This window comes from Camelus ferus, chromosome 20 (assembly GCF_009834535.1).
Source record: "Camelus ferus isolate YT-003-E chromosome 20, BCGSAC_Cfer_1.0, whole genome shotgun sequence".
Classification (NCBI taxonomy): Eukaryota; Metazoa; Chordata; class Mammalia; order Artiodactyla; family Camelidae; genus Camelus; species Camelus ferus.
Window position 1 is genome coordinate 22,936,720 of NC_045715.1, and position 19,695 is coordinate 22,956,414.

A 19,695-nucleotide genomic window follows, 5' to 3' on the forward strand; every position below is an offset into this window, starting at 1 on the left:
TTTGCTGCCAGCACATGAGGTGTCACTGGATGGGTGTGCACCTGCCAGGGACGTGTGCCTCTGTGCTTCATGGCAGATCCACACAGCAGGGAGCTGCCCCACCCAGCCTCCCACAGCTCCCCTTTCTGGAGCCGCTCCAGCTCTCCACTCCTAGCCCCTAATCCTCATCATCACCTCCCTCCCAGCTCTAGCCTGTGATCTGAGACCTCTCCAGGCCCAGGCCCAGCTGGAGACATCAAAGTAGGTAACTCCAGGGACTCAGTTGGGGCCAGGGTGGGCAGGTTGGAGACAAAACCAGTTCAGCAGAGCTGAGCTGGGTTCTGGCCAGGGTCCCAGTCTGCCCCCTCCCTGGGGGTGGGCAGACAGCAGGGGCCCAGCAAGGCACCAGCCTAGGGCAGGCCCCCTCCTCCTACCCGTACAATCCCAGCTGACAGATGCCAAGGTGCTGTTTGCTCACTGCCAGGAGTAAACTTTCTTCTGGAGACAATAAAATTGCTGAGGGCAGAAGGTGCAGTACGGGGCAGCATTTAACCCTTAGTGGTCTGGGTGGCATTGCTGGCTCCCCGTCCTGTCTCCAGGAAGCCTGTCATCAGAAGCTAAGGATTACAGAGGCTAAGGACGCTGAAGAAGCAGGCCTGGAGGGGCAGAGAGAGCCCTGTCCTTGTGGGTTCAGTTCCTATTTCTGCCACTGATTGGCTGTGTGGCTATGAGCAAGTGATTTAACTGCTCTGAGCCTCAGTTGCCAAATTTGGAGGAGGAGAGCTTTTATCTCACAGTTTTGTTGGGAAAGTTAATGACAAAAAAGCAGTGGAAGCACCCAGTGGAAGCAGTGGAGGTGGTGGAAGCGCCCAGCACCTAGTCGGCCAGCAAGACACGTGAGCTGGATGAACACATGTGAGGGAGCACAAGGAAACTGAGTGAGTTGCTTTGCCCAGGGGAGGGGCCAGTAGGTTCCGTCTTCCCCAGCGCACAAACACTTTGACCCACACCCTTTTCCCATCGTGAGCTCTCGCCCCTCACTTCCCACTCATGGGGCTCACAGCCCTAGGGGCACTGATGAAGTCTGTGGTTTCCCTCAAGAGAGAGAAATTGCCCACAAGCCAGCCCCTCTCCCACACTGCTCATTGCAGAGCCACTGTCCCAGGAGGGGCACTGAAGCACCCCCCTCCCTTCCAAGGCCCTGCAGCCCCATCCCAGGGCCCCCTCAGCTGGCCAAGCAGAGATCAGAGCTGTGGGCCCCCTCTCAGGAGGATCAGACCCTGGCCCACCCCAGGGGAAAGTCCTGATTCTCAGCAGAGCCGGGTGGGAAGGATGCCACCTTCTCTCCAGTCCTGCCATAGACCCTCTTCAGCTCCAGCCCACGCCCCTCCTTTCAGCCCACACCAGGGTCAGGGGACGGTCATCCCAGCCCCTTGTTGGCCTTGAGGACTCACCGTCTCTCTCCCACAGCATCTACCAATCAATTATCCCTTTCCTTTTAGGCTCGGTTCAATGTCATCTCCCCCAAGCAGCCTCCTTTGACCACCCCAGGCCCCTGTGACCACAGCCACTTCGAGCACTGATGGCCTCCGGGCGTGCCACTCACTTCAGGACACTGGGGCCATGTCAGTTCTCTAGTATCTTTATTATCCATTCCCAGGGTACCTCTGGCTTCCCAGCTCAAGGGTGCAGACATCCCCCGGCTCCATGCCAGACGGGTGCAGAATGGGTGGCAGAGAGCACTGGACTGCTAGAGGCCTTGGCCAAGTCACTGCCATTCTGTCAACTCTGCTCTGGAAATTCTGGGGTCAGAAGGCTGAGGTGGAAGGAGAGCCTTCCCTGGGGAGCTGTGAACACTGAGGGCAGCCCTGGCTCCCCCCATCCTCTGGTGGACTGGGTACAGGAGCAGTCAGGCCTGAGGAGGAAGCACCCCACCCTGGGAGTCCCTCAGGCCCCAGAGAACTCACTTATACCCCCTGGGAGCTGTGGACCATCCCCTGCCTGACCTTGAACTCTGGATGCCAGCAGACTGCCCTCTCCCCTGGCTCAGGGTCTGGCCCGAGGCAGGGCAGGCAGGAGGGAGGTCTGGTGAGGGTGAGTTTCAGGCCTCGGGCCTGGACCGCAGCCCTCAGATGGGGTGCACAAACTGATAGACCAGGCGCTGGGAGATGTCCGGCTTCCGGATGATGCCCTTCTTGTAATACTGGCGGATGGAGCGGCTCAGCTTGTCGTAGTTCATGGCAGGACGGTTCTTGCGGATACCCCAGAGCCGGGCCACCTGGGCGGAGTCCTCAATTTTGAAGATGCCTGGGGGAGCAGGAGGGCCCAGAGAGAGCCAGTGGCCCAAGGTGGGGCAGCAGGAGGGAGAAAGACCAAGACCAGGTCAGTCTCTCGAAGAGCCACGGAGCCTGAGTTGGCCTGAGGCTGGGGCCAGGTGGTGGGACCACGGTACCTTCTCCCATGGTTGTGGGGAAGGTAAAATAAATGTGCCCAAAGAGTGCCGCAGGGCCCAGAAAATGGAAAATACATCCATGGCATCACGAGGGTCCAGGGTGAGCCTGTGTACGTTGGTGGGTTACTTGGTGCCCTAAGGGCCCGGCTCTTCCCTGCCTCAGCTCCTCAGTGGGCTCTTCACACCCTACGCAGAAGCCCTGCAGGGCTCCAGACTTTGGACACGGCTCCTTTGGCAAGGTCAACCCCGCCCACCCCACCACCTTCACCTTTGCAGTTCCTGAGCCTGAGAGACCTCTTTGCCATTCAGATACTTCAGCCCACACAGCCCTTTCTGGCAGGATTAATTAGTAGGAGATGGAGGACAGAGTGGATTTGGAGCCAGGCTGACCCGGGTGGGAATCCTGGCTCTGCCATTTTTCTACCTTCAGAAGTTGTCTGAGGCCCCTTTGTCTTGTCAGTAAGAGAGCATTGTACTGACCGTCACATTGTTGAGTGGTTACAGAAAGTGCTTAGAGCTATTATGTCTTCTTTAATAGCCCCAGTTCTTATTCTAAACCTCCTGGCAAAGCCCAGGTCAGCACAGCCCCCTCCAGGCAGACTTCCCAGACCACCTCACCTTCCCTGATCTCCCTTCCCTCTATTATGGGGCCATCTCCCTGGAGGACCAGTTCACTCTAAGTCTCAACCACACACACAGGATCACCACATCTTGCACAGGAACATCTCCTCCACCCACCCTGACCCCTTCTAGTGCTCTATACTCAGCCCCAGAGTCAGTCCACTGTGGACCTGCACACAGCTGCCCCCACAGATGGGGCACCGCTGAGTTCTCCCTACCCCCTGGGAACACTGTAATTCTCTGTAAATGTCAGCAGAGCAAGTGCAGAACCAGAGGAGGTGCTCAATGAAGATCTGTCAGATGAATAAATCTAGTCCATTTTGCAGATAAAAAGACTGGGTCCAGGCATGCACAGCTACTAATGGCAGGATGGGGCCTAGAACCCAGGTTTCTTAGCTCTGAGTCTTTTCCAAAACACACACCCACCCACCATCCAGTCCTGAGCTGTCCAATGTGGTAGCCACTAACCACATGTGGCTCTTAAGCCCTTGAAATGTGGCCAGTCCCAACTGAGAGGTGCTATAAGCACAAAATAAATGCCAGACTTTGAAGGCTTAGTAAAATAGCTCATTAATAATTTTATATTGATTATACGAGATTATACTAATTTATAAAATGGATTAAATAAAAGTATTATTAAAATTAAATTCATCTGTTTAAAAAGATTTTTAATTGTGGCTGCTCAAAACTCTAATATCGCCCATGTGGCTCGCACTGTATGTCTCACTGGACACCATGTCTCCACAGTGAAGCTATGATGTTTTGAGGGTAAAGACTGTGTCCCATTCTTAGCACAGTTTTAAGCCCCTGCTATGTCCCAGGCACTATGTGGCGCTGGGGACCCTCAACAGGCAAAGCCCAGACAGGGGACAGATGTGGACACAGATGGCACGCAGATCTGGGCAGGTCCAATGAATGCATGTGAGCATTCAGGGCAAAGGTAGGGCAGGTCCACCCCCCTGCCCCGCCCCCAGCCCCTCCTGTGCCCAATGCCTGGTGGGACCACAGCCTCCAGCCGCCTCCTTCCCCACCCACCGCTCACCCTTCTCCTTGTTCAGCCAACGGATGAAGCGGCCGTAGCTGTGGGGCTTCAGCAGCAGTTCCTTAAGAAACTGCCACAGGTGGATGGGCTGCCCAGAGCAGGACGAGTCAACCTCGCTGTCAGTCCAGCTCTCCTCACTGGTCGAGGCTGGGTAGCCAGGAAGAGTGGCGGTGAGTGGGGAGCCCCTCTCTTCAGCGGCCACCCCTCCTCACCCCCAGACCCAGAGCCCCGGCCACCTCCCCACCCTGCCCGGCTCACCACAGTAGTGAATCGCCCCCGGGGAGGTCCTCTCTTTCATCCAGGCCGCTGTGGGACAAGGAGAGGAAGCTGGGGACTCAATGAGACCCCAAGGGATGAGGAGGGCATTTAGGTGGGACTATGGGGCCGTAGATGCCCCCCTGTGGCTCCCTCCCTCCTGACAATCTGGGGAGACAAGCTGTTTACAGAACTGCTTCCTGCAAGAAAATTTAGGATTTCAGAGCTAAGAGGGGCCTTAGAGGCCCTGCGTGCAGCCTCTTGTTCAGAGAGGAGGGCAGAAGTCGAACCTTGCCCTGCCTTCCTTTTGCCACCTGTGAAATGGGACTGGGACAGCCTCTCACAGGTCTTGCAAGGATGCAGAATGATGAAGTCGGCACCCTGCCTTGCTCAGTGCCCAGCATAATAAAAATGCTCCCTGCCCTCCAGCCGCCAAGCCCTCCAAACACTTCCTTCCATTCCCTCCTGTGCTCCACCTGGCCCCCTCCCCAGACCAAGTAGTAGGGGGGCATGGAGGCAAACAGGCTCTGCCCACATCACCACTCAGCTCTCAGCCTGGCACTGTCCACTGTCCTTGCCAGCCCCTGGCAAGGGGCCTGGATTGGGGTAGGATATTGGTCTGACTGGGCCATGAGAGTGGGACCTGTCCTCGTATTCATCCTGACCCCGAGGGGCAGGGCCCTTGACTCATCAAGCAAGGACTGAGTCCTCCAAAGCCCGTGGCTCTGTGCAGGGCACACTGGGCACCCAATGAGACTGAGAAGATGTAAATATGAAGGGGTTGGCATGCAGCCATCAAAAATAGGGCAGCTATGTAGACACTAGTGGGGAACAAGATCCAAGATACACTGTTAAGTACAGAACGGTGATACTCTGTACTCTTCCTGTTAGAAAAAGGTAGAGGTCACACTTACACTTGCTTGTATATGCATAGACTTTCCTTGGCAAGGTACCCAAGAAACTGGCAACAGTGGTTGCCTCTAGGGAGGGGGATTGGAGGGCTGGGGGTCAGTGCGAGGGAGGATCGCTCCTCATGCTGTACTATTTTTCACAATTTTTTTTAAATCCTGCACATTTATTACGTCATTACTTCTTTAATGAAAGACCACACAAAACAAACACAAAAATTTTAAAAGAACAAAGAAACAGGACTTCAGAGCATCCATGGTCTCTGTCAGCTCTGATGTCCCATGTCCTCACAGTCAAACTTCTACCTTTTAACTTCCCATATGTGCTGTCCTACGCTCTGTGGCCTTGACTAGGGTGGGAAGTGGGTTGGGGCTTGTGAGTTCCTCCAGGATCCAGAGGGCAGTTGTATTGGGGGCTGGGATTCAGAACAGAGCCCAGACTGAGACAAGGGGCTGCTTCTTCAGTGGACTCCGGGGAAGGAACCCTGGCCTCACCATTCCCCACTATGTCTCTAGCCTGGAGCCCTGGAGGGGCTGCTCCCCCCACGCCATGTCCCACCTGATTTCCAGATGTCCAGATGGGCGTGCAGCACGTCCCCACCCAGGGGTGAGCGCTGACGAAACTGCTCTTCCGACATGGCACACAGCTCCTTGCCACCCAGCTCCTGGAAGGCCTTGCCCACAGGGGGCAGCCGGTACTGGTGCTCCGTCCACAGGAGCCACTTCTGCACGTTGCCAGGGCTCCAGTCCACAGGGTCTGGGCAAGAGACACTCCTTCAGCTCCAGAGCTGCTTGGCACCACCCCGAACATGGCTCACTCTACTCTGACCCACTCTAACTGGTGGCCTGGGACCATGCACTCCTTTGGTGGGGCCAGGCCAGGCCAGATAGGGCCTTCAGGGGCCCTGTGGAGAGGATATCCAAGAAGAGAGGCAGGGAGAGAGGAAGAAGCCAGAAAGCATTGCTCATTTCACCCCTACCCTCCTCTTACCTGGACTTCAGGTGTCCCAGACCCCTCTAGCCCCTCCAAAGAGCCTTTTGAGGAGCCCCAGCCCTGGAGGGGACAGTGACATTGAGCCAAAAACACCTAAGCTTCTCTCCCAGATGTGTCTTGCCTTCCTTGAACCCCTCAAGGAACTATACAAAAACCCAACCGGGAATTAGTCCTACAAAGCTCAACCCCACCCGACACTTTATTTTACAGATGAGGAAACTGGACACATAGAGTTCCATTCCTTTGTCCAGCACCTAACGAAGGGCTGGGGCCTGGTACTGCTCAGTGCATGTGCACTGAATGGATGAATGGCAGGGCCCAGGGTGGTCACTGGTGAGGTCCTAGATGTCTCCTTGGGGAGCTGCTCTGGGGTGAGCCCATGGGCACAGACACAATGGGGCCTCCAAGTGAACACTGTGGTCTAAGCTGGTGCCCAGGCTGGGTGACCTCCAGGCTGGGCTGCCCCCACTTAATAAACCCATTTTCCTCCTCAGGGTCAAAGCAATTTGTTTCTGTCCCCATTGTTCAGTGGGCAGGGCCCTGCCCAGCTCGATGTGGGAGCAGAGGCACCGTGGGAAAACCTCTCAGGGCGGGGACTGACTTGGGCACTGAGCAACTGGAGGACTGGGGCATGGGTGGGAGCTACCTCAAGAGGGGACACCAGCTGGGACTTTGCGGAGGAGGTGCTGGGCCCGAAGGACGCCCAAAGACCCTTCCTGTGTGGGATGCTCAAATGCCAAGGAGATGGGTCAGGCCTGCCCAAAGCTAGAGAGATGATGGAGGGACAGGGGATGGGAGGCCAGGAGCCCCTCGTCCAGCTCCCTAACCACACTTCCCAGGCCCTGGAAACCTGTGCTCCTGATGTGACCACCACAGCCCTCACCCCCACTGGACCAACAACACTCTAGGCTATTTATTTATGATCTGTTTCGTCACCATAATGTCAGCTTCATAAACAAAGGGGCTTTTTTGTTGTGTTCATACTCAATTCCCCAATGCCAGAACAGGGCCTGGCGTATTAAGTTATTGTTCAGGCATCTCTTGTGTACAAGGTGCCACCCTAGGAGCTGGGGATGTAGCAGTGAACAAAGCAAATGAAAATCCCTGCCCTTGGGGCTTGCACATTCCTTTGCGGGAGACAGATAGTAAATAAGATCAATAAGTAAAACATGCAGCATATCAGACGGTGGGTGCCAAGGGAGAAATAAAACAGGCTGGAGGAATAAGGGGTGGAGGTATGGACAGCAGGTTCAATGGAGGGTCAGGAAAGGCCTCATCAAGATGTGCCATTTGAGTCAAGACCTAAAGGAGGTGAGGGGTGAGCCAAGCAGCTATTTGGAAGAAGAGTGTTGTGAGTTAACAGGTGCAAAGGTCCTGAGGTGTGAGCGTTGTGGGAAGAGCAATAATGCAGGTGTGGTGGAAGCAGAGTGAATGAGGGGAGAACGGAGACAAGTCTGAGAGGAGATGGTGGGCCAGGTGGTGTAGAGCTTGAACTTACTCCATTCAGTACCTACCAACTGGGGACACTGGGCTGGTGCATCTGGAGCACAGAGAGGGTGGGAAACCTTCCAGTCCAGGCTCCCAGCTGCTGTGTGTTACGGGCTGACTGTATGTGTCAAAGCACCGGCATCCCTGGGGCTGCCTGTGGTTAGGCCAGGGGTGACCTGAGTGCACCAGGCGGTGCCCCTGTTCCTCCCAGTGACCTCAGCTGACCCAGGCCCCCCTTACAGAGGTGAGTGTGAGGAAGGGCTCACCTGCCGTGATGTTGAGCAGCTTGCAGGCTGTCTCGATGTCCTTGAGCACCTCACCCACCACCATGGACTGCACCTGCTCCAGTGAGTGCTCCTCCAGGGTCAGCCCGCCTGGCGTCAAGTCCAGGCTGCTCCCCGGGGCTTGGCTGTCGATGACTGGGCACTGCTCAGGCTCATCAGTTGGCTCCTCCCGAGTGCTGGCTCCAGGGCCCTTGGCCGCCCAGCTGCTGTCCTCGGGGTACAGCATGTCGAAGTAGGAGAGGTAGAAGGCGGACAGGCCCTGCTCAGGCGTGGCAGGTGGGCTGGGGCTCCAGTCCCGTCTCTCAGGCCCTGCCGCCCCCACCGCCCCCTTCTCCAGGCCTGCCTGCAACACAGTGTCAGGGGGCAGCAGGAGGCGGCTGGGGGAGACACTGCTCAGGCCCGGGCTGGTGCTGCCCATGCCGCTGCTGCTTGGGCTGGCGGCTGCGTCTACAGAAATCAAAAAGGAAGGAAAGTCAGGTTCTGGCTGCTTCCCCATCCCCATGGGGGCCGCTAAGCTGGTTACAGAGATGAGGAGCCCAGTGGGCAGTGGCTGGGCCTGGGAGAGACTTGGGGCTTCCAGGTCACTGGGCAGCAAGGACAGGGCTGGGCAGACAGGCCTTCTTGGCTGGGAAAGGCAATGAGGTGGGAGTCAGGGTAGGACTCTAAACAAACCCCTCCCAGCCAGGTCAGCTGGGAGCAGCAAATCTTTACACAGGTAGGGTGCTTAAAACAACCTTCTGAATTCTTGACTTCATTCCATCCTCACAAGGGAAGGCATGATGAGTCCTATTTGGCAGATGAGCAAACTGAGGCCTGGACAAGGAGTCTTTAATGTCCAGGCCTCTGTTGCTGGGCCAGCCCACTCCAAGATCCCAGTCCACTGTCCCATGGAGGAAGTTCCTTCTGAGAGCTAATCTGAATCTTTCCTGTTGTAGCAAAGCTTGTTTTCCTTTACTTCTGCCCTTGAAAGAGGTAGGGAAGGGAGAAGGTCACCATCATCTTCACCAGCAAGGTGAAGAAAGAAAGGAGCCACTGAGGGGTGTGACAGGGTAGAACCTCCTCACCCACTTCCCCACCCACAGGGCCATTTAGGGAGTGTGAATACATTCCCAGCCTAACGCTGCTGAGGTGGTCACTGAGCAATAAGGCACAGGTGTGCTTGGTCCCGCCTCCACTCAGGGCTGGGTTCCTGGTACTCTCCTGGCCTCATCCTCCCCTGAAAGGTGCTGCCTTGGGCCCCTCCCCACTCCCAGGGCCCTCTCCTCTCCCCTCACGCCTTAGAGGAACTCACAGCTCCCACCTGAGGTGCCCATGTGCAGACCTATGGGCCTGCCTTCCCCACGGCCACAGGGGTCGCGAAAAGGCCCAGCCAGGCTCTGGGGGCCGAACAAGGCCCTCAGCACGTCAGACCCCACTCCTCCTTGATGCCCTAAGTCCCCACAAGAGGCACCATTTGGCCTCAACACGAAGACTTAGAGGCCTCCTTCCCCATTGGTCCCAGGCTCTGCTTCCTCCCCGCCACCCCCACCGGCCCTTTTCTCTGAGCTCCAGACTGGAGTACGAGGTTTGGATGGAGCAGGAGACTTGAGACATGTACATGCAGCAAACACCAGGGGTTCTGGGATAGCTCCGTGGTTGGTGGGCTCAAGACTCAAGAATAAATTAGGACAGGGGTGGAAGATTACCAACAAACATGTGCTCCTATAATACAGGGGACCACGCAGAAAAAAGGCAAGGATTGGATAAAACTGTTGAGGGCAAGTTAATGTGCATCCTTCCCTGGGGGTTTTAATATTTTAAACAGTTTTCTCAAAATGTGATGCCCAGACCAGTAGCATTAGCACCACCTAGGAACTTGTGAGGAACTCAAATTTCTCAGGCCCACCTCATCAGAGCTACTGAATCAGAAGCTCAGGGCAGGGGCACGTGCGGTGGGTGGGGAGGAAGGCGCAGCCTCGTGTTTCAACAGGCCCTCGAGGTGATTCTGTTGGGTGTTCAAGTTTGAGAATCGCTGCTTTGAAGGCATCTGGCCAGGAAGAGGGGAAGGCTTTAATGGAAGGGCTGGTGGACTCTCTAGTGGTGGAATTTACTGTGCTCTGTCGGATAGTGGGGTGTGGGCTCCCTGGCCCTTCTCCAGTCACCTTGTAAGACTGACCCGCAGCGTCCTTTGCCCTGCAGGTGGGTCAGAAAAAGAAACTGGAAGATTCCGACTTCTCTAGGGCTGCAGTTAGTGCAACTTCATACAACTCAGAAAATGACACCCTCTTCTTTCTGGATAGCGTAGTTTGGCAAAGGGAGCCCAAGTGGAACCCCAGCTCCCTTGTGTCCCCTCTCTGGTGCAGTGCCCAACCTTCCCCGCTTTACATGGCAGCCCTGCAGTTTCCTTAGGCGGAGAGAACGCCAGCAAAAGAAAATGGTGTCCTCTTTCATTTCATGTCTCCCTTTCAAGGGCTCCTTTAAGTGACAAGGAAGGAAAGGTCAGGGTGGGGTGGGCAGGGATGGAGGGGGTGCAGGGTTGCGGGGGACAGAGGGCAGTCCTGGAATCATTTCAAGTCCTTCTGTGCAAACACATGTGTGTGCTGTGGGCCCACATTATTTACCCAGGCAGAGCCAACAGCCTGCTCTGCCCCTGGTTCCCCATCCCAGCCTGGGCCCACGCCCTACCCCCCAGGTGGCCCCACCCCTGGAGAGCCCCTCTCTCCACACCACCCCTCCCTCATCATCCACTGCCTGCCTCCCGCCCCATCCATGTCCCCAGAACTCCCCAGCCTGCCACGTTAGGACAATCTCTGCCAACACTTTGGGCTGTGTGCCAGGGAGACAGAACCCTTTCCAAGAGGCAGGAGAACTTGCTTCCCTTGTGGCCCTCCTGTTTGCTTGGCTTCAGCCATAGGTAGGATGCGAGGCAGCTGCTATGTTTCTGGGCACCGTGGCATGAGGGGTCAGTGAGGATGAATGGGCAGGGCAGGTGGCAACATTTGCCAGGCTGGGATGTGATGACACATCCCTGACACATTTGTCGAGTGAGCTTTGAAGCCCTGGCCACCGTCCCCCTCCCCGGGAGAGAGGCAGCTCAGGCCTTAGGCTCATTCCTGCGTTGTAGAGGAAAGTTATGATGCAGAGAGCTAAGGGACTCAAATCCTGGTCTTTCGGTTCCTGGCCAGGGGCTCCTTCACCAGCAGAGACTCCCTCCTCCACATCCTACATTCCAGTTCCCTGTCACCTTGCTCCTAAATGCCAAGGAACCTGCTCTCAACCAAGGCTTGGTCCCAGCTCCAACACCTCCCTGGTGAAAAAGAAGTTAATGATTAACGGCGCAGCAGGAGGAAAGAGCCAATTGCCTGCAGGTGGGGAGGTGGTGCAGAAGGCTCAGACTGAGCAGCCCAGTCTAGGGAGACCTTGGTTTACTGGTCAGGGAGCCAGGGGCTGGCATGCCTGGCCTGCAACTCTGGCTCCTCCTCCAGGCCCTAGGGCCGGACTCTGGAGGGGAGAGAATGTACCTCCTCTGCCTGGAGTGTTCATATAGGTAATCCCTCCACTACCCACAGCCTGTGTGACTGGGACTCAAGAGCCACATTTTATAGATGTGGCCAGTGCGGCTCAGAGAGATTATGCAGCTTGCCTGAGGTCCCCAGTTGGCCAAGTGCGAACTCTCCTCATTGCACCACATCCCCTCTGAGGCTCCTGCTCTGGCTGACCCCTTCTTCCCAGGGTCCTGTCCACCTCCTGATTGGGCAGCTTGGCCTTCCAAAGTCCATTTCTGCCTCCTGGCTGCTCATTCCACTGCACTGTCAAGATCATTTCCCTCCAAAGATCATTTCCCTCCATTTCCTTCCTTCCTTCCCACCCTGGTGCTCAAGAACCTCCCATGGCTCCCCATTTTCTGCCACACCTGATCCCAATGGCTGGTGCCTCTGAGCCACCTCCTACTCAGCCCAGATAATCAGAGCTGGAAGTGACCATATACCATCAGATTGTTTTATAAATGAGGACAATGAAGCACAGAGGGGGAAACAGGTATTTTTCACTGGTTAGGATGAGAACCAGAGATCGACATGGTGACCACATATGCAGGCTCTAATGAGAACAGTGTTTCTCCCCGGCCGTTGTGCTGTGGGCAGGGCATGGCTATTTTCTCTTGTTTTGTTGTCCCCCTGCTGACGATGACCCTTCCTTTTCAACAAAGTTCAGCCTAAAGCCCTCCTCCCCCAGGAAACCCTCCCCAACAGCTCCCTCCCCTGACTTTCCAGCTCTCCCCATCTGTGCCAGGCAATGATTATCATGGGTGATTGTCTACCCATGGGAACACATGGGCACTGGGAAAATGAGGCTCAGGAAGTGGCAGGGACATGCCCATAGTCACACGGCAGAGCCACGACAAGACTAGAGGGCTGCTGACCCTCAGGTCACCGCACCATAGGCCTAGGGTCCTGCGACAAGCCCGGTATTTGCCAGTTCCAGGTCCCAAGGGGTTGCCCGTCTCCTGAGCGATGCCTCCAGCTTCCAAACCTCGAACTGATCTTTTCTGAATTAAGCCACGTGTCTGGATTAAGGCTCAGCGTGTCCTGGCTCCCTCTTGCTCCAGAGGCACTGGCTCTGACTCCAGACAAAGAAATTTGGTAACAGCTGGTGGAGGCCAAGGCCCAGAGATGGGGCCAGATTCACAGGGTGGCAGCCAGAGGGATTAGCCACCTCGGGCCCCTTCTCTCAGCACCTCCCTTTCCCCCAGGAAGGCAGAACAAGGAGGGCAGAGGGACCCAAAGTTAGAGATTTGCAGCAGCTATTTCCTGCCCCTTGGGGCCCGGAATGTATTCCTGCAACTCCCCTGCCTCCCAGGTTCTCACTCTCACCCCCATGTGCAAAAATGCCCAGGTATCTCCTGAAGCCCCCACCCTGGGGAAATGGAGCTACCAGGAGGTCTTTACTAAGGCCCTGGTCTGTCATGGCGTTGGAGCCTGTCTCCCACATCCTGCTTAGTCCAGGCTCCCAGATCTCACCCCCAGGAGGTTGTGGGTGGGATAAATGTGCCTGAGCCCCCACCTCAATCCTGAGACAACCTTGTGAGAAGAGCACTGAGGAGGAGTGGATGGGGCGAGCGTGTGGCAGAGCCTGCCATTCAGCCAGAGTCGGCCTCCTCCACCAACTGGGGGCAGACCTCCTCCAGTTTCACCTCTGCAGCCCACTGCCCCAGCTGTCAGTCCTTCCTTCCCTCCATCTAAGTGTCTGGACCTGCATTAATGGGTCAGAATCAGGGAGCTTTGGGGGTGTGACCAAGATCTGGCCAGGAGCCACGCAGAGTGGGCAGGGGCCACATGGGCCTGTCCCCCCAATTCTGAGTCAGCTGGTCAGCACCTTGGAGAGAAACTGGGCCTGCCCAGGCCAGTGCCCAGGACTTGCCTGAGCAGCTGTCTGAACACTCTCTGCCTCTGGCCCCAGACTCCCTGCTCCCTTAGACATTCCCTTCCCATTCTGCCACTCCTCCTCCAGCCCCTTCCCTTCTCCTTGGATAGCTCCTGCCCTCCCATGAAAACCCAGCTCCGTTGTCCTTTGCCCTGCTCTTCAAGATAGCTGGACCCGCGAAAAGTGCCTGGCCTCCTCCTTACTGCCCACCATTCACTGTCCAGAAAGCTAGCCTCTCCCCACTGGATAGACCACCATCTTGTTCAGGAAGAAGGTCCCAGGCTGGCCACCCAGGGCCACTCCAGCTCTCTCTCAAGCACCCTATTGTAGCCATCCCTAAGCACCTGCTATCCCAGGAGTCTCCAAGGGCAGAGAAAAGGGACGGGGGTGCCTAGGAGTATCTGAGGGAGGCCTGCCTTGTCCTGGGCTCAGTGTGAGAGGAGCAGGATAGGTAAGTTTCTTCTAGACACCCAGGCTTTGCCCCACCTCCTCAGATCCCATACTCATCCAGGCCACTGACGTAACTTTTGCAAAAGCAAAAGTTCAACCTAGGGAACCAGCCCACAGGTGGGGAGCTGTGATGTGTGGGAAGCCTTGGGAGCAGGGAGTTGGGGGGCAGGGCCAGGTAGCAGGAGGATGGAGGGTAAGAAATAAAAGAGTCAGGAAACATCATGGAAACACGATCTGGTCTGCTTTTCCCATGGTTCCCATGGACAGCCAGGAGCCCGAAGGCACATTTGTACCAACACCGTCTCCTACTCTTTCTCACAGCATGAGTACCACGGGCATCCACACACACACGCCCCTCCTCCACTCACATCACTTCCAACCCTTCCAGGGATGAGGTAAAGGCCAACTAAATAAACAGCTTGTTGGGGCTCTCCCACTGTCTCCTGGGGCACCCAGTATTATTTCCACTTGACAGGCACAGGGAGGTGGCTGCCTCGGGGCATGTATCCATGGTGACCGGACAGGGATTAGAGCTCAAGGATGAGCCCCATCCTTTCCAGATGGTGATGGTGGCTTGGCACTTTCCAACCCCAATGGTCACCCCTGCTGACCATCCCTTTTGCCTTGTTCAGGCTACCCACTGAGCCCCACACTCTTCTGTACACCCTCCAGCACTCACTCCGGGACAGGGGCTGAGAGGTTCCGAGAGCATCTTGTTCCCCACAGCCCTGCCCGACCTGGGCAGCCAGGTCCCTGACAGGGTGAGAACACATGGATTTCACCCAGCTTCTGCCTGTGGCACCTTGGTTGATCCTCTTGGCCTCAGTCTCCTTGTCTGTAAAATGGGGACTCATAAATACAATGTATCTCTGGGGTTTGGAACAACAAGGCAGGACAGTGATGTGTGTACACATCACAAGAGGTGTGTGTAACAGGTCACCCTCATCTCCATTCTCACATGTCTCTGTGGCCCTCTCCAGGCCCAGCACAGCGTTGGAGAGGCAGAGGCGCTTTGTAAATGCCTGTTGGTGAATCTGTAAAATCTTGACAGGGCTGAGGGAGAAAATGTGCCTTAAGCCCCAATCCTAGGGCCAGGGAACTCATCTTGGCACTTGGAAAGGAAGATTTAGGACAGAGGCACTCCAATGTTACAGAAAATCTTAAAAGTCCAGAATGAACTGTCCTGAGAGGCTAAGAACAGAAATTCCTTCAAAAAAAGGTTTGAAGGATGGAGATGGGTTAAGAGGACGTTATGGGGCCTACCCCAGCCATGAAACGTCAGCAGAGACATATCGCCCTTCTGTTGGGGAGCCCTGCGGGGTGGGGCATTGAAGTCAGGCAAGAAGAGCTGGATCCCAGAAGCCTGCAGGCCAACTTGCTGCCCCAAGAGTAGTGACCTGGGCCCCGCCCGTCACCAGTCCCAGGTGTTGGGACCCTAACCCAGGCAGTCACCCCCAGACCCCCTTCAATCCCAAAGCTAGAGGGAGAAGGTAGAGCCCCTTGATTCTGGTGGTGCCCAGAGAGACCTCATCGCCCCTTTCTACAGCTCCAAGTGGGCTGTGGTCCATCTGGCCCCCAGCAGAGTCACACTCAGATCCCTGGCCCAGAAGGAGTGGTCCAGAGGGAGGAGGAGGCTCACCCTCCCCTCGCTCAGAGGCCCCTGAGAGGTGGGAGAGGAGAATCTGGCAGGGGGCACCTCCTGGGCTGGGAACATGCAAAAGAGGCAGGGAAAGGAGCCTGGCATTAAATGTCAGGAAGAGCCCAGGGCAACTCGGCTTGTGCAAAGTTTGCTTTGGGAAGAGTTGTTCCACCTGACAGGCCACTCACTTGGCTGGGGGCGCAGGGTGGAGCATGCAATGAGGTGGGGGTTGGGGCACAGGGAGGGTCCCAGATCATTTTGAGCCCCAACTCCCTGCTCTCTAGCTCTGCCACTGGGGCAAGAGACTCAGTTGTCTCATCTGCTGAACGGGCTGTCAAGAGCATGTCTTAAAGGGGTTGTGGAGACTGAGGGGGAGGGTGGGTAGAAATTCCTTGTGAATTATGATGGGCTGAGCATGCGTGAAGGTGGCACCTAGGAGCAGGTGAGGGGATGAGGCTGGAGAAGAGGGGAGCGAAAGGTAATAGGGTGAAGAGTGAGGGAAACAAAGGAAGGTGGTGATAGTGGAGGGAGGGGCAGGGCCAAAGGGTGGAATCTGGGGGAGAGTTGAAAATGGTGGTAAGAGAGTCCTGGACCTTGCCCCGAGGTCATCCTGCTCTCTAACCTAGTCCAGGGCAGCTGCTGGCCTCATTCACCCCTCCCTGGCCTCTAGGAGGAGCCAGAGCCAGACCCCCTACTTCCCCTTACCTCAGACTACAAGACAAGGCTGCGAAAGCACACAAGACTTGTAAAGCTGGCAAAACCAGCTGGCCGCTGCCTCCACCAACTGCTATACAGCCTTCAAAACCCCATGTCAATCTGCCTCTTCCATGAAGCCACCCTTAATAGAGGAGGCTATCTTGTCTAGCCTCATTTCACAGACAAGGAGCTGCAAATGCAGGGAGAAAAAGTGACCTGTCCAAGGTCACACACTGGGGGGCCCTAACCTGCACTTTCTTGCCCTCCATCCAAAAGGCCTTGTCTCCAAGTTACACTCAAGCTGCACCAAGTTGTTAAGCACAAAGCTGTGTTCTAACTGGTTCAGGGTTATTAACTTTATATATCTGCAGCAACTTCAGTGGTAGTAAGTGGGTTCTCCTGGTTCTACTTTCTGCCAACATCACACTTTCTGAGCATTGACTGATCACCTGCTGAGTGCCACCCTATTCCCTCAGGCTCAGTTGACAGAGAAATTCTATCTAATTCAGAGGGTCCTTGTGAAAAACAAGTGACGTTGCATCTGCCAAAAGGTTTTATAATTGGTAACACACAATAACCAAATTCAGCAGGGATTGAGTCCAGCTCTGGGTCTCCCCACAGTGCCTGGCTAAGAGGAAATGTTTGTCCATTCACTGTCAGGCTCTCAAATGGGAGGGTGGTCCCCTACCTTGCGGGAGACCACCTTCTCCATGCCCCAACTTCCCTGGGAGCTCTGAGGACGTCCCTTTCCTCAAAGTTCTGTGAGTTTGGGGTGAAGAGGCTCCAAGTTGGGAGTTCCTGGCTCTAGCCCTTCCCCAAGGTGGGCAGGCGGCAAGTGGCACTGGCCAGCTAGGTTGAGTCGTGGCCTGGGCCCACCTGTCTGGTGGAGAGTCTCCTGCCCATTCTTGCCTGCCCTCTTGGGCCTGGGGCAGCCCGGATGCCTGTTTGCTTTGTTACTCAGCCGAGCAGCTGGTGCCGGGGAGATGTCACTTTATTGGGGGTTGCTGTGACTCTGTTTACTGGGGATGTAGGGGCAGGAAATGAGGCCAAGTCCCAGCCTGGCCATGGAGAAGCAGGAAGGCCATGCCTGTCATACAGGGGACAGGGCACTCAAGGCTTGTGGTCTAGGTAGGGGCTTCTGGCTGGGCCCAGTTGGCCTGGGGAGGAGGGGGATCTGGGGCTAGCTCCTCAACGTGCACATACACACTCATGTGCACACATACCTCGTCCTCCTTCAGGGGAGCCCCCAGCCATCCAGACCCCTCAGCTTTCCACCCTGTTATTCCCACAACCTACTTCCCTCTCTCCCCACAGGCATCTGGCAAATCCTAGAAATAAGTACCTTCAAACCCACCCACCGATCCCCGCATTGCTTTCCTCATGTGCCCAGATGCGCCCACACTTCCGTGGGTACCCAAGCACCCAGGTGGTTTACTCTGCAGCTTCCCACCCCGGTTCCTGTGCCCACCACTGCTCCTCCCAACCCCTGGGCTTTGGGACTGAACCCCTGCTCTGACCTGGACCCTTGCCCTGGCCCTGAGCCTCTAGGCTCTAGCAAGCCCATGCCAACTTGTGACCAGGCCCCAGAGAGACCCTTCCCTTGGCAGAGCAGCTGTGGCTTACAGCAGCAGAAAGGCTGCTTGTGTTTCGTTAGCCAAGCAGAACTGGCCTGGTCTCAGGCGCTGAGGCTCTGCACCTGCAGAGCTGCCTCCCCTCAGGCTGGACAGGCTGGGCTCAGTGTGGAGCCCAGATAGGGTCATCACAGACATGGGGCACCCCAGGCCTCTCCACGCCAGAGGCCTCACCCAGGCTCAGGGTCAGCCCAGGGAGGCAGACTGGGCAGTACGCAGAGGGATTGGGGCGTCTGAGGATGAAGGACCCAGATCAGGGTCACTGATGCCCGGGAGAACAGTTCTGGCCTTGATAGCACCCTCCATTGCCCACCTCCCCACAGCTGGCAGGGGAAAGCCCCCATGGCAGGGCACTGCCTCCTGCCAGACTTACCCGTTAGCTGCCTGGTGCCCAAGGAGTCGTTCGCTGCTGTGCCAAACTCGGAGGCCAGGAGGAGGTGTGGGCAGCTTGGGCCACTGCTGTGTTTCAGCCGGGCATCTGGGGGGGCCAGTGCTACCAGGGGCCGGCAGGGCTGGGGGAAGAGATGGCACGTGGGTGGGCCACTAGAGCTCTAGCCACCCTCTAGGGGTGGCCCTCTGAGGTCTTAGGGCTGTGTGTCCTGTAGGGAGCCCCAGTCCCCAGCCTAGGGCCACCTGCTGGCACTGTGGCAAGACCCAGACAGAGGGGCTTGGGAGGGAGGCTGCAGTGGGCTCAGGGGACTAGGTCTGCGGGGCAGTGTGGACACGGGCGGAGTGCAGGAATGTGCTGGGAGGAAGTCAGGCAGCGTGAGATGAAGAGTTGGCCAGGGCCTGATTTCCCATTATAAGTAATCCTTCCTTATTTACCTGAACAAATACGCTCCCTGCTTACCTCAGACCACAGGCGGGCTCCTGGTTAACCCTTGCAGGCTTCCCCCTCCTCGCTGGGGGATCCACACCCTGGCAGCCAGTGAACTCACTCACTCATTCGTTAGTTGATACATAGCTACTGAGCTCATCTTATGTGCAAGGCACGGGGTAATAGTGAGAAGATTCCAGGCTCAGGCCCTAAAAGGGATCAGCCAAGAGCAGGGGACAGACAAGCAAGCAGTACTGGAAAAAGCCCAATGGAGGGCTGTAGGAGAGCACTGAGTGTGGGTACTTGACAAGGGAGGTCAGCGAGGGCTTCCTGGAGGAGGTGCTGTCAGGCTTTCCAGATCAGGGATGGAAGAAGCTTTCAGAGAACCCTGGGGAAAGGGACCTGAGAGTCATAAGACCACCCCACCCTATGCTCTCTGTGCCCCCCAGAGCCTGGCAGAGGCCTGTCATACAGAAGTGCTCAGGAGGGACTGGTAGCTCGCTTTTCCAGGCCCAGAGTGGCCACTGGCCAGCAGCAGCTTGCTCTCCCACAGTCCCTGAAGTGTGGAGGCAAGGAGGTAACTATTCCCAGGCACCCACCGCCCAGGATCCTCTACCTCCATGAGTCCAAGGAAAGTCATGCAGCCAAGATCTCAGCTTCTTCCTCATCCTGCCAGCTGGGTTGAGGGATATCCCCGGAGGATAGGGACTGGCTCTTCCTTTCTCTGAGTCACCTTGGAAAGGCACCGAGCATCTGCAACCCCCATTCTATCAGATGGGACCATCCTAGATAATATTTATTGTTATTTTCTAATTTCAGAAGTAATAGTGCGACTGCCTACGCATAAGTATTCTAGGGCTTCAGGAAGATTCCAAGGTCTTCAGAACTAGCCCCCTCACCTTAACTGATGTCAAAATTCAGTTGGTTGCATTTTTCACCCTGGAGAGCCTTGTGCTTAGCTATTATTGTTACCGGCACCTTGGTAAGGATGAGTTATCATAGTCGTTCCCCAGAGAAGGTCGAGACAGGATGAGGCAGA

At 56.2% G+C, this 19,695-nt stretch overlaps 1 protein-coding gene across 1 annotated transcript; it reads right to left on the reverse strand.

Annotated features, from left to right (window-relative positions):
* Positions 1–1,605: 1,605 nt before the first annotated feature.
* Positions 1,606–18,649, reverse strand: SPDEF (SAM pointed domain containing ETS transcription factor). Its single transcript, XM_014555713.2, has 6 exons — positions 18,213–18,649; positions 8,006–8,470; positions 5,817–6,014; positions 4,353–4,400; positions 4,095–4,241; positions 1,606–2,286 (listed from the first exon to the last, which is right to left on the reverse strand). The coding sequence occupies exons 2-6, from the start codon at positions 8,439–8,441 to the stop codon at positions 2,108–2,110; spliced, it is 1,008 nt and encodes a 335-aa protein (XP_014411199.2). The 5' UTR covers positions 8,442–8,470; positions 18,213–18,649; the 3' UTR covers positions 1,606–2,107.
* Between the last annotated feature and the right edge of the window lie 1,046 nt (positions 18,650–19,695).